Here is a 15,195-nt window from a genome sequence, read left to right on the forward strand (position 1 = left end):
TTTCAGTAATTTAGTTGTAAATCTGAAGCAATTTACTTAGAAATGCAAAGGAACAAACTCAATTTCCATACAACTGTCTAAATCAGTTGGTCAGAGTCTGCTTTCAAATAAACCACATTTCCCAGCTATGATTAAAATGAAGGAAAACTCTTAACATTAAGAGTCAATCCTCTGACAGGTCAAAATACATTCTAATAGTCCTCTGTTAGTTCAAGAAGGCAAGCCTCTTAGGGAAAAGGAGAAGGTAACATTTTGCCTACCGCCCAGCTCATTTTAAGGCCCGGGACTAGCATAGCCTGCATCCCAGATAGCTGATAGCCTAGAGAAAAGAAGGGAAGTCCACTCAGGTTTCACTACTCTAGCTCAGGAGAGCAGGTGGAAACCAGGCTGGGAACATTGCATTCCCCCTACAAGTCCATCCAAACTAACTGCCAGCCCCCTGCACTATGAACCACCAATGGATTGGGACAACAAGCTGTCAAAAGAGAAAGTGTTCATATTCTGGAAGTCCTAGTTTCCTATCAAGTATCACAAGGTGTGGCAGACATGACCATCTCTTCTGCTGTCAGGAAGGAAGTGCACATATATTCTGTCATCTGGTGAGAGATCAGTAAGCAAAACTTCCTTTCAAACATCCTAAGGTTCTGATAAAACTTTTGAGCACACAGCAGTATCCCCCACTTGTCAACCGTTCATGTTAAGCCACTTTGCTTTTTTGAAGCCTATATCAGTACCTGTTTTTGCTAACTCTAAGAAATCCTTAAAAGATTTCCACTTTTATTTAAAAAAAGGGGTGGGGTGAAAAGCGAAAATAGCATTCAGCATTTCTTTTTCAGGGAACTGTTATGTGAGAGGCAGTGCACACCCCGAGCAGGGCTACGCTCAGCATCTCAGCATCAGGCCACCGTAAATTTGAAGTCTGTCTGTAAGCATCTGGTGCTTTATCTCCATTTGTTCTGTGCCTCTGTTAGCAAGATGTGGCCTAAGTTACCAGAAAAGCCTGAGAGGTTATTTTTAGGAATGCTTGAAAATGTTTCCATATAAATTACTGGTAAGTGCTTCTTTGCTTTATGTCATTTTGGTTTATGAAAGATTTCATAGGAACATCAGATGGGGCAAGGGCCTGTATAGAAAACAATAAATAATGTTAACCTATTTTCCAAAAATTTTGGCACATAATCCAGTTGCAAATACCAATCCTTGTTCTTCACTTTCTTAGTGTGGGCCTTTCTCTTTATTGCCTGAGCTTAGAATGTAATTGCTCCTTTAAAAAGGGGGTGTTGTCCACTCATTTGGAAACAGTCAGTGACTCAGGAATGCTGTTTCCCAATCTCCGTAGCAACTGTTTTCTCCTCCCTTGCTGTGATGTGAGTAGCAGGACATCTACTCTTCCTCAAGGGTTAGCACATGTATGACACACCCAAGGCCTGGCTGACAGGAAGTTCCTGCAGCTGATATTACTTCTACATACAGGGACCAATGAGACCACTTTGTTTTAAATCCCATTCTCAAACCCTTCATTTCGAAATGATGGTTACACCTCCTTTTTTCCTATCCACACATCATTCCTAAACACCCAGAAATAATCATAGCCTACTGATAACAGCTTAACTGATCCAAAAATTACATTACACAGACATGATCATATGAAAACATTTTCTTTAAATCTAGAATAAGATCTGATTTTGAGAAAATCTTGCAGGGGAGAGAAGCAGGAGAGCATGAGGTGAAATCTTATTATTCCTCTATCACCAGAAATACAAGTAAGAGTTAAAATACGGTGTTGCTGATAGTTCCATACTACAACTGCTAAAAGTATGTTCTAACACAAACATACAATTTCAGGCCAAAGTCCTTAGGCTACAAAATGTAAACATAAAAATAAATAACAAATGGAAAGCAAGGTAGGGGACTGTTTTATTTACATACACACCTGTATTTTTTTTTTTTAAGATTTTATTTATTCATTTGACAGAGAGAGAGCGACAGACAGCTAGAGAGGAACACAAGCAGGGCTGTGGGAGAGGGAGAAGCAGACCCTCCCCCGAGCAGAGAGCCGGATGAGGGGCTTGATCCCAGGACGCTGGGATCATGACCTGAGCCAAAGGCAGACACCTAACAACTGAGCCACCCAGCAATCCCCACATCTATATTTTCTTATTAATAGGTGTTTCACTTTTATAATAAAAAATACATTTCCATTTATAACAAAAGTAGCACTTTTCAAAGATTAGAAAGCTAGAAAATTTTTATGATACATTGTTTTAAAAGCAAAAAACTTGTGTAAGCTATAATTGCAACTCTGTAAAAATGTGCACAGACATAATGACTAAAATAATCACACACTAAGTGAAATAAAAAATGAAAAGTAAAAATTTGGGGTCTAGATACTGTTATTTTAAAAATATATGTATATGATTTTTTTAAAAAAGCATTAAAAAAAATCATGGCACAATACCTAAAAGCAAAGCAACATTATCCAATTCCCCTATTTAAAATGCCCACTAGTATTTACTCTTCTCCAGTAGTACTCTGCTTAAGGAAACACTCCGGCAGGGCACAGTTAGGAAAATTAGGGGTAACAAAGCAATGCGAGAAAGAATAATGAGGGGCGCCTGAGTGGCTCAGTCAGTTAAGAGTCTGCCTTCAGCTCAGGTCATGATCTTGGGGTCCTGGGATCAAGCCCCGCATGGGGCTCCCTGCTCAGCAGGGGGTCTGCTTCTCCCTCTGCCTCTGTCACCTGCTTGTGCACTCTCTCTCTCTAACACTTTCTATCTCAAATAAATAAAATCTTTTTTTTAAATAATAATGAATAGCCTAAAAGCTAGTTCACCTAAATACATGACTTTAAGCAAATTAGTACTTCCAGGCCTCAGTGGCCTCCTCATATTAAGATGAGGAAGCTGGATCAGATCATTTCTATGGTCTCTTGAGAGGCCCTTAAAGACTGTGCTTAGTTTATTACTGCTCTTTTCGAGGGTAGCCCAATGCCTGCTGCTTGCCTGATAGTGCATATCCTACGGTGGCTTCTCACCACTTCTTCTTGTGGTTTCAATCACAGGAAACAGACGTCACCCATGGGCCTAGAAGTAAGTAACGAACAAGCCCTGGCGGATGCAAAGAGCTGCCAACTAAAGCCAACTCCCATCTTTCTAAAATACAAGAATCAAGAAATCACTAGAAACTTTATCCCTGGGGAGCCTAATACACATCTTTCACAAAAACTAACAGAACTAAAAATATCTCTGTAGGTTCCATGCATGCAGACATGATGAGAGAATTTTAGAACAGTCTCACTCTACTTTGCTTCTATGACCAAATGAAGAAATTGAAGATTAGCTATGGGTAGGAGTACAAGTTTTTAGAAGGGGGAAAAAAGGTCACTAGCACCTTCTGTGGAGACCTAGACATATCCTGAAGACTTGGGAGACTCATCCTTGTCTTCTTTATCTAATATTCTATGTAAACCTTTAGATAGCCCTAAAAAACCATGATACCAAGAGATTAAAATAATATGGGGACTTACCAATTATTCACTTTACATGTATGCTAATAATCCCTACAGAACTGGGTCAAATACTGCTCTCATTCATAATGTTGAAAGTTGGCAGCCCTGTAAACCCTTCCTTTCAAAATGATGGTTTGAAAGTTGGCAGAACTATCTAAAATAATGCAGAGATTTTTAATCCTACAGACAGTTTCTTCCATTAAACACAAAACTAAAACATACTATCTCTAAAGAATAATAAACTTTTCTCAACAGAGTTCTTCTGGTCAGATATAGTTAACATTAGTGGTTCTCTTCACCTCAGTTCCCTTGGTCAGAGAGGACTAATGTTTTTAAACTGCCAATCTCCTACATTAGACCATAGAAATGGAGGACTTTGAAAATCATCTCAAGACTCCCAAGACTAACATTAAAACTAAAATACATAAGAGGATATTGCTAATGTGAGCAAAACACCACCAGTGGGCTTAAGCACCTCACAAGCAAGATGAGAAATAAGATCCCCCCAAAAAGCTGCCTCTTCCCTCTCTATATATATTATATATAATACATATGTGGGGGTTTTTTCATTCACAAAAGATTAAAGAACACTTCAAAGAGCAAGCAATCAAAACCCACATGGCATTATAGGAAACTTTTAAGAAGAAATAATACAGCCCAAAGATAAGTTCTGATTGTCCCCATGGTGGGATTTCCCACCTGAGCCCACAATTTGGCTATCCAGTTTTGAGATCCAGCCAGAGTCATATTTTCAAAATCTAAATTTATCGCTCAAAGTCTGAAAAGATGGGTGTGTTAAAATTGATAAGGATTGTAAATTAAAAAAACTTAACAATCTAAATTCCATCTAGGTATTAGAAATGATCTGCTGAAACGTTAACACTTATCTATTCTGTTCTTGGATATGCTGATTTACTGTCACCACCACACATTCACATGGCCAGAAACTGCTCATCAACATGCACCATGACATGCTACAAAACACTAATTTTCAGTCCTGCTGTCTGCATGTTTCTACAAAAAGAGAACCTAAAAGCCCTTAACAGGAATAAAATAATCTCTATGGGGGTGCCTGCGTGGCTCAGTCATAAGCATCTGCCTTTGGCTCAGGTCATGATCCCAGGGTCCTGGGATAGCAGGGAGCCTGTTTCTCCCTCTCCCACTGTTCCTAGTTGTATTCCTTCTCTCGCTGTGTCTCTTTCAAATAAATAAATAAAACCTTTAAAAAAAAAATCCCTATGAAGTGGCTTCACCTTTCTTAAATGACGAATCTCCCATATAAATCCTCTTGACTGCTATAACTGGGCCATTTTCTTTACCACAGCCACACATTCTTATCTCTGATCCTCTGTTCACACCGCTCCCCACACCATGAAATCCCTTCCCTTCTTCTCTGCCAACCCTTGTATTTCCCTCCAAGGGCAGACATATTCCACATCTTCTATGAAATTAATTATAACTGTCCACAATTACACCCTAGATCTTTTATCGAATTTGGGACATAAGGACAGGCCTTTGAATTTAATATTAGAGATTCATGCTGAATCTCTAATATTACAAGAAAAGACCAAAAAAAGTGGAATGACTTGCCCAGAGCTCAAATGGTTAATCAGTAGCAGAGTCTGACTAAACAGCAATATTTGGAAAGAATACTTCAGTGGGAATGGAAGATAAGAGTTCTACTCCTATGTCTAGCTATAAATGTAGACAGACAACTTTCCTAGACCCACATTTCTAAATAAAGGGTCTGAATGAAATAATTTTTAGCATCCTTTAAACTTGCAGCATTCTAAGATTCTGAAACTTAGTTCTTCTGACTCACAGTCCAGTACTCATTCCACTTAATTCCTTCACTTCTCTGAAATTCTACAGCTTTCACCCTCTGTGTCCATAGCCTCTGAGCTTTTCCTACCCATTCTCTTACTGACATGACTGAGATGACAATGTATTAAAAAGCAAGGGCTGAACAGGACACGTGATAGGACAACCACATGACTTCCTGATCTTTAGCCTTTTGGATCCATGTGGATTCAGAGAGGAAAAACTCTACTCTCTACTCTCTGCCACTAGTCATAGAGAAAATCCTAGTTCCGGGTACCCAGATCTCTATGGCAATGTCTTAATTATTAACCACACGCAAATAACTGCCAGGTCTAAAGAACAAACATCAGTAGGCCCCAGACTCAGAAGAGACCCTGGAGTTATTAACCATTCACAATCCTTAGAGTCAAGTTTCAGGGCCACAACGAGAGGATTTTAAAGATACCATATGCCACTTCTAAAAAACAGAAAAGAGGAGCACTGGGTGGCTCAGTGGGTTAAAGCCTTTGCCTTCAGCTCAGGTCATGATCTCAAGGTCCTGGGATCAGCCCCGCATCAGGCTCTTTGCTCAGCAGGGTGTCTGCTTCCTCCCCCCTCTCTCTGGTGGCCTTGTGATCTCTGTCTGTCAAATAAATAAATAAAACCTATTTAAAAAATGATAAAATACAAAAAGGCAACTATTAGAGGTGGTCTAACAACAACTTCCTCCTTCTCATTTGTCATCACTGCTTGCTGCTCTCATCAGTTTAAACACTGAAACAACTGACAGGTGATGTTATTAGAGGTGTTTCATTTACAAAGAAGATAAGGTTGCATTTTTAAAAATAGTAATTGGCAACTTCTTAATAACTCATGAGCCAAAGGAAAGACTGGTTTTGCTACACTGAAATAGCTACCTGTTCATGCCTAAGAAAGGTTTAATTTTAATTCTTGCAAAGACTCCAAAGTCTACATGACTAAATGCAAAAAGCAGTTAGCCATTTAACCACTGCACTTTGTCCATCTAGACCCAAACTTCCTTCCCACCAAATGAATTGGAGGACATCCCAGTTTTAATTGACCACAGTCATCAAATGACTTAACAGATGACATCAAAATTTTCTATGGAATTCCTAGCAGTGAATACTCTTTTATACTCCAGGTGCAAAAACTGGACGCTTGTAAAACGTCAGTACAATGTAGTGAATAAGATTTTTTTTTTTTTTAATCAGCTAGATCTCAGTTTGAATCCCAGTTCTACGAGCTAAAGCATGCTGCTTGATCTCACTGAGTCTCAGTTCAATTACCTATAAAATGGGAATTACAATAGTGCCTATAAGACTGAGGTAGAAATTAATGAGATAATGAATCGAAAGCTCTTTAGCAGAGTCCTAGGGCTATAATAAGTATGCAACAAACAAACGCTCTTACTACTGCTACTGCTGTTACTACTACTCCCTGTCCTTCCGGTCTGGGATGAATTTATCTTCCTATCTATTAAGATGCTGAACATACATTAACATTTATAGATAGGAAGACCAGCATTATACAGTAACACACAGAGTACACAGAACAAAATGTTTCTAACACCACATATTAAGATGAAAATGCCATCAGGACAAATTGAATCTCAAAGTTTCCCCAATTTCAAGTATCAGAAATGTTCTGTCTTTGCCTATAGGTCAAAATTTACACCCCAAACAGCATGAGTGGAATAGAACTAACAAATCCACAGCAGAAAAGCAGAGAACTTCAGAGCTTCATCTATAAAACTTCTTAAAAGAAAACAGAAGGAGAAAATCTTAGGAGCTGTGATTTTAGCAGAGATTTCTGAAATACGACACAAACAGCAAAAAGTTTAAAAAAAAGTGGACCTCAAAATTAAACACCTTTGTTCTTCATTCCAGTGTTAAAAAAATGAAAAGGCAAATCACAGGAGAAAGAAAATATTTTTAAAACACATATCCAACAAATGGCATTTAGACTACCATAAAATAATTTAAAAGACTAAAATTTTGAACAGATACTTCAGCAAAGATATACAGATAGCAAATAAACAAAGTGAAAGATGCTCAGCACTACACAAATGCAAATAAAAGCCACAATGAAATACCACTACATACCCACTAGAATGGATAAAATTTAAGGGTCATCATAGTAAGAGTTAGCAAGAAACTGGAACTCATATATTGTTTGTGGGAACGGAAAATGGTAGTCACCTTGGAAAATAGTTTGGCAATTTTTTAGAAAGTTAAACAGAGCCCTACCAAAAAAAAAAAAAAAAAAAAAAAAAAAAAGGCAGCTTTACCTGAGATTTAAGGTCAATACCAAGGTATACTTCTTGGTTTTCTATGACCTTCAGGATCAAAGTGAGTTTATAAATCAGGATCCTTAAGGTATGTTAAATCTTAAAAGGAAATGGCAAAGTCTATGTTTTTACACAGCAGTATTTCTAAAATAGGGAATAAATCACACAATCAGAAATCCAGAGGGGTGCCTGGGTGGCTCAGCTCATGATCCCAGGGTCCTAGGCTCCATCCCGCTCACTGCTCAGTGGAGAGCCTGCTTCTCCCTCTCTCTCTGCATCACCTCCCCCCCCACCTTGTGTGCTCTGTCTCACTCTCACTCTATTTTAAATAAATAAAATCTTTTAAAAAATTTTGTTAAATTAAAATTCATCCAGGCCTTGCATGTTTTAATAGAAATTCCTTAAAAAAAAAAAAAATCCAGAAAAATAATCCAGGACACCATAAACTCCACCTCTATCCATTACCATAACAAAATGTCAAAGTCACTACCACCTAAGGACCACTTATAATTACCACCATTGATGGAATCTCCTATCTTCCATATTAAGAACACTTCTATAGGGGCACCTGGGTGTCTCAGTCAGTTAAGTGTCCAATCCCTGATTTTTGGTTCAGGTCATGATCTCAGAGTCGTGAAATCAAGAACTGCACTGGGCTCCATGTTGGTCGTGGAACCTACTTGAGGTTCTCTCCCTCCTCACATACTTACTTATTCCACATAAGAACGCCATGTGTTTCTCTTAATTCAGTTACATTATACTAACTTTCGTTTGTCTCTCCTTTATCGTTCCATCTCCCTTCTTAGAGAGGGAAGAAATTTAAGCAAATATTTATAGGACAAACTGAAACTCTGTGATTGTCAGTGAGCCAAGTAACACAGAGCCAGTTTCTTCAATCTTTTCCCTCTCAGTCACATAGCTTCTAGTGTATCCATTCCTCTTATATAACCTCTTTCTACTATTCTAGCTATTCCAAGATCTTGAAATTTACTAAAGGAAATGCAGGATCCAAAATTTTAGTTTCTATTCCTCCATTCGTTTATCCAAATCCACCCCGTAGCCCCCGATGTTTCCAAACTCCAAATGTAAGAAGAGATTGCTACACTGAGTGGGTGTTTGGGCTTGATGACATTTAAACCCCCTTACAACACTAAAATTTTAAGGCTACCATTCACAGCAAGCTTTAATAATGAATGGAAGAATCTCAAAGCTGAAAGAACAATGATAATCAGTGGTAAAATTCATAAAAATACTGGTCCCAACACTCCTCTTTTCCTTCAGTAATTCTTTTACTTTATTAAAAAGGAATCCTCTAATAAAATGTTTGCCTGAAAAAAGAAAGAGTAAAAGAGAAGTGGATAAGAAGGTAAAATATGTTTCCAATCTTTAAACATTCTTTAATTTTCAATTTTAGCTTTGAAGCTTAAGAAACTTTAGTATCAACTGCTTTTACCATTCCTGATTCCTCAAAAGGACTAGCTGCCAATGGGACTGGGACCAGCCCTCAGAGAAGCAGACAGGGAATAAAAACAAAGACAGAGGGAATGATAGTAGCTGGGCAAGGGGAGAGGGTTGGCTTTGCGTCATATAACCCTAAGTAGGGGCAAACACCAAATGCTGCTTTGCTCATTTTTTTCCTACTGCTTTCAAACAAGAGTGAGTGGGAAGAGGAGGCTCAACATAATAAAGAAAAACAGGTAATACATGGTTTATTTCAAATAGAAATGCTTTCTGCAGTCATGAATGACTTCAACTGAGACATAAAATGGGAGAAAAACCATCTGCATATACAAACCTTTTCTTCTTTATAATACCTACCATTTCTTGTTAATAAACATGACTAACTTGTTCTTCTAAATCATATGTGGTAAAACTTTATCTTTTAAGCCTCCATTATATATCACAGAAAATATAACTGTCCAGGAATAACTTGGCAATCCATTTATAAAATACAGAGGGCCCCATGGGATAGCAAAAGGTTATTCTATCATACAGAAAATAAAACTAGTCTATTCTGACCCATATGCCCAGCGACAAACTTAAACCACTTCTCCCTTATTACTATTTTCTCAGGTTTTATAGTAAACATAATTCACAAGTCATAAAATTTTCAGGTCTTTTCGAAATAAAAGTATCCCAATGTTTATCAACTCTCCAAAGGCAGAGATTTTAATTCTAAGGCATTCCCTCAGTTTGACCTCTTGCAAAGGAGGATTTCCTTTGAGACCAGTAAATATAACATGACCAAATAGATCGCTGTTACCTCTTCAAAGACAAGGCAGGAAAAAGAGCAGCAATTTTAAGGTATCATTCTGTCATCGTAAACCTCAGAAACATTCCTGTAGGCTCCCCTCTCTTTCTAAACCAAGCAATCCCCGTGTTTATCATCTTTCAAAAAAACCCCACATAAAAAAAAAAAACAAAACCCACATGACTTGTATAAAGTTCTCTGACATCTTTTATCTTTGACTGTTCTTTTTGGATGGACAGGGGTCTACAACCAAACATTTATACTTTCATTATCACTCTGCTTTTAGAAGGGCATGAAACTACCCCTTGGTGAATATTTAATATACACATCCAAAATCAAGTAAGATCTTAAAAATTATGTATATTCTATTCTCTCTAATCTCATGCTAAAACTCATGTTTTACAAAATCATGCCCCTAGCTGATTCAGGAAGCAATATTCTTTCTTAGAATGCAACCACTTCTTGATTGTATAAGGCATATAGTTTATAAAATGCAGGAATACTCTGCATCCTCCTAACACTCTGGTTGTAATTACTACCTTTACACATATTTCAGCCAGCAGTCTATTTGACACCCACATTCATCGCTGCTGAAAAATCAGAATGCATTCTGTTTGTTCCCAATTTTTATTTTCTTTCACCCTAAGGACTTGTGAAACAAAGTGCAACAATGCTGGAGAAGGGATATGCTTAAGGCCCAGGAGGAGAAAGACTCCTGAAAAATCAAGGGGGAACACCAGGCAGTCTGGCTTGAGCCACACACATCAGCATCTCTAACAACCAAGTGTTTTTAAAAGATGATTCCCAACCACTTTTTAAACTTCGACTCCATGTGCTTTCCACCCAAGATGCATCAGAGAGTTAAGAGAGCATCTTCGGCAATAAGTAAGCTCTGTGTCCCATTCAGTTGATACATACTTAGAACCTGTATAAGCTTGGAAAGGTACAGAGCAGCAGAAACAACAAAAAATTCTGCAGAAGCAAACAAATAACCTTCAGGCACACAAGGTCTAAACCAGTGCAGCTTTATCTAGTACCTTCTTGACGGAATTCCAGAGGACACACTCTAGCAAAGGTGGAACAGGGAAAACAGCTTTCAATTTGCTTTTAGCCTGCAGTTCAAAAAATTAAGCCATGGGTAACAAAAGCACACCAGCAATCTCTCCCCTTCCACCCACCCACACACACATCCAGACACAAAGAGAAGTGGACTGCAATGCTTCTCCTAGTCTCTCATTGCCACAGACTTCTCATAAAAAGAACAATGAGAAAGAAAATTCCCATGCCTTGAGGTAAGTTACCGTTGGCAAGAAAGGAATTAGTAGCACTACTTTTCAAGAAAACTTTCCAATCCTCTAGCTCTGAATGCAATTCTCACTACCTGTTCTCTGTATTTTTTTTTTAAACAATTCAGCAGGCTAAGAGTTAAAACCAACACCTCAAAAAGAAAAAGAGAACTTGGTTTGGCTCCACCCTCTGTAAAGCAAATACCAAACTCTGAGCCAAATCCACTCAGCACATACAAGACTCCATGGGCATTCCAAAACACAGGTGAAAAGTTAAAAGTTTCCTCACGTATCTCAACTTTCAGCACCATGCACTTAGATTTCTACAATTTCACTTGTGAAAGACATAAGTGTTAGATAAAACAAAAACAAAACTCTATTTAAAGAACTTGAAAAACATTTACAAAAGTCACAGAGTTCACTATATATTAGCAGGAATAACTGGAACTCGGGTGAGGAAGGTCAAACAGTACCCATGGAAACAAAAGCAAAACAAAAATAACAGATATATACGCAGAAATAAAAAAGGAATATGGGCCCCAGAACTTAAGTCTTAGAAGGAAAGCTCTCTGAGTGTCAATTCCTATCCTAAAGAAACATAAGGAAATGTTGCTTTAATTGCCACAGGGGAAGGGTCATCACTACCACTAACCCAACACTTCTGGAAAAAAAAGATGTTCACATGAAAAACAGGCAGTTACTGACAGCCCATAAGTCACTGGAAAGGGCAGTCCAGAAGCACCTGCCTTGCTAGAAATAGGTAGGAAGAGATGAGTCACTATTTTAATTCTGCTTAGTGCTCTCCACATCTCAATCCTCTAGGTCCCAAAGAAACATTTTCTTCCTGTTTCCATGATTTTATCAGTTTTCTACCCAAACTTGTGTTCAGTTGGGTCAGAACACTAAAGGTTGGGGATAAGAGAAAAGAGAAAGAGCGAAGAGTCAGAACCCAGTTGATTAGTACAAAGAGATCCTGGGATGAGGGCATAATTACTTGGAAGACAAGACCAACTACATTTACAACTAGCAAATTATTACTAAAATTCCAGATTCCCTCTCTTGGATAGTGCCCCATATCTCTCAAAGCTTTTACAGTAAAAAACAAACAGCTCCCTGGAGAAAGGAGTAAAAAAGATTTAGTGCAAGCAAAGGTAATGAAATATGATAGTGTTACATGAATATCAGTATTCCTTCAGACTCGGACTGGAAGTCACTAGCACCTGAGGAAAGCCATACTCTTCTACAGGTCAGAAAAGGAATGTCACTAGGCTATCACACAGGAGGTGGCAGATGGGCTGAGATGGTTATCATGGGAAACGTACAAAAAGCAACTGAATTACTCAGAAACTTCTTCAACTTGCAGGGTAACTTCCTCCCTACGGGAGAGGTTTAAATCACCAACCTAGGTCAAAAGGGGCACATCATTATAATGAAAAGTTCTAATCCCCTGAAAAGTGATAAGCAACAGGGCAAAGAGACAGGTTTTCTGGATGGAGCTATCCCGGGAACCAAATTAACGTCATGCCCAATGACCATGGATAGACCTGGGCAGGAACCCATTCCTGCAATCTTAAGGACAAACATGTAAGGGAGGAGGGAAGGTAGGGCCCAAGTCAGGTAACATTCCAGAGGGGAAGGATTATCAGGTGACACCAGGCTGAGGGCCCAGAGCTGGGGCTAGGAAGGAGGAAAGTTAGCAGGTGAAAGGGATCAATCTTGAGAAGGAAGTGACCTTTAGGAGAAGCAAATTAAGAGGATACCAAAAAAAAAGGTGGGGGGGAGGAGTAAGAGTAAGAGGGAAAATGGACCCAGAAAAGCACAGAGAACAAGACAGAGGCGGGTGCGGGTAACAGAGAAGAAGAAAGGAAGTGGGGCTAAGAGGGAAGGGATGGGGCTAAGACCCGCCAGGCTATGGGGGCGGAGGGCCCAGCTGGCTGGCCGGCGGGGGGAGGGGGGACGGGAAGGTGTGAAGAAAGCCCCGAGGCTGCCAGGGCGAGAGCGGTGTAGGACTCTGGGGTTTCCCGAGGTCCCTCCGGGAGGGGTAGGATGTCGGACTGTGGAGCCCGGGACCCAGTAAACCCAGAAAGAGAGGCGCGGGGGCGGCTCCCTAGAGACAGGCGTGCAACCCTGGGGCCGGCTGTGGGGGTCTCCCTGGACCGGAGGGCGGTTACGGGGCCAAGCTGAGGGAACCGGGTGGGAGGGACACTCACAAATTTCTTGGATTTGCCGCCGTCGCCGCCCGCCGCAGGCAGCTCGTCCGGGCTCCGGCCCTTCTTCTTGTCCCGGGGCCCGCGGCCGGGGCCCTGGCCCCCGCCAAGGGGGTCCATGTCCAGGTTCGCGCTGGCAGATGACCCCGCGCCAACGCCGCTACCGCCCGGCACCTCCCGACCTGCCGCCGCCGCCGCCGCCGCCGCCGCCGCCGCCGCCGCCGCCGCCGCCGCCCAGCGGCTCCTCAGCCCGCCGCCGCGCCCCGCCTCATTAGTATGCCGGGCTGCGCGCGCCTCATGAATATACAACGGCGACGCCTCGCTCCCGCCCGCCTGCCCCACTTCCGCCCGGACCCGCAGCTCCTACCAATGGGGGGAGGGGGTGGAGGGAAGTCGCGGAAGCAAGCTACCTGCCCGGCAGGCCTAACCATTCGGACCCACGTGTGGGGGGGGCTGTATGGGCGGTGCAACTCTGCGGCCTCAACCCGGGATGGCGCCACCTGGCGGTCTGCACGGCGCAAGCCTTCCCGCTCCCACGCAGTGCCCACGTGGCTGTAACGCCCAGACCCTCTCACACCCTAGAACAGGATAGTATCTGAACCAAAAATCAAGTAAGAGAGAGTGTCATCTCGGCCGAAAATCCAGTGCCGGTGTTTCAGGGATGATACAGTTTTTATGTGTGCACTATCAGTGGAGCACATGAAAAAATTATCATTTATTGAAAGCTGTGCCAAAAACAGAGCTTGGTCCAGAGTAAGTGCTAGACTGGAACTCAACTAGCCCTGGAGTTACATTACCTACTTTTGAATCGCACGTCTACTATTTTCTAGTTGTTTTTTAATCTGAAAAACTATTGCCAACATGTGACTACACAGTAATTACCATTTACCAAGCACTTGCTCTAAATCCAGAACTATGTAAAACTTTTTTTTGGTTGGGGGGGGCGGTGTCTGGGTGGCTCAGTCATTAAGCATCTGCCTTTGGCTCTGGTCATGATTACAGGGTCCTGGGATCCAGTCCCTTGTTGGGCTCCCTGCTCAGCAGGGAGCCTGCTTCTCCCTCCCCCACTCCTCCTGCTTGTGTTCCCTCAATAAATAAAATCTTAAAAAACAAAAATCTGTTTTTCCTCACTGAATCCTCACATTGTCATGTGATTGATTCCTCTAGTCTCACCATTTTACAGATAGAAAATTTGGACTTCTCAGAGTTACAGTGACTTGCCCAAGGACATATAAATGGCAAAAATTTAAACCCAGGTTAGTCTGCGAAGTCCTGTTTGACCAGGATTTCTTACTGACATAAACCCAACCTGAGTGGAGAGAGCAGATGTTCTCTAAGAGTATTCTTTGACCGGCTTGCTTTCTCCCTAATTTCATCCATTCTCCCAGCTACATCTCTTCCTCTTGTGTAGTTATGTGGCACCCAGAAGGCCCTCAAAGTATTGACTTAATTATCTTACCTGAAGCTGGAAAAAGATTTTAAATATATGTTCCTGGAGGGCAGAGTCAGTGACTCAACAACTCTTGAGACCCTGGTGCTCAGGCTAGAGCCTGGGATATTACAGGGACTCTCCAATGCTGGCTGGCTCAGAAAGCTGGCCTTCATCTCTTGCATTCCACTTTCTAATCGCTTGGGGGCGATTGCAAAGAACTGTGGAGCCCACCCTTCAAACTCAGTTTGTCCAAAACAGCTCAAAAACTACGTACTTTCTAGCTAGAGTACTGACAGACAGACAGGATCAAAGCATGGAAAGAGTGATCCATCTATAACTCTTCCTTCTCATACCACTGTCAACATCTTCTATAACACTTATCTCACTCCTTACTGGATTGTAG

At 41.0% G+C, this 15,195-nt stretch overlaps 1 protein-coding gene across 3 annotated transcripts in view; it reads right to left on the reverse strand.

The window, feature by feature from the left end:
• DIAPH1 (diaphanous related formin 1) overlaps positions 1 to 13,585 on the reverse strand; it is a 93,713-nt gene extending 80,128 nt beyond the window's left edge. Inside the window, exon 1 of one of the 3 annotated variants that reach the window (XM_059174874.1) lies at positions 13,364 to 13,583. In XM_059174874.1, the coding sequence (XP_059030857.1) occupies positions 13,364 to 13,480 (117 nt within the window). In that variant the 5' untranslated portion in view covers positions 13,481 to 13,583. Of the gene's footprint in view, positions 1 to 13,363 lie in introns of all 3 variants that reach the window. The other 2 variants (XM_059174873.1, XM_059174871.1) reach the window with 2 other exon arrangements.
• Positions 13,586 to 15,195: the final 1,610 nt, after the last annotated feature.

The sequence above is a fragment of the Mustela lutreola genome, chromosome 5 (genome assembly GCF_030435805.1).
Source record: "Mustela lutreola isolate mMusLut2 chromosome 5, mMusLut2.pri, whole genome shotgun sequence".
Taxonomy (NCBI): domain Eukaryota; kingdom Metazoa; phylum Chordata; class Mammalia; order Carnivora; family Mustelidae; genus Mustela; species Mustela lutreola.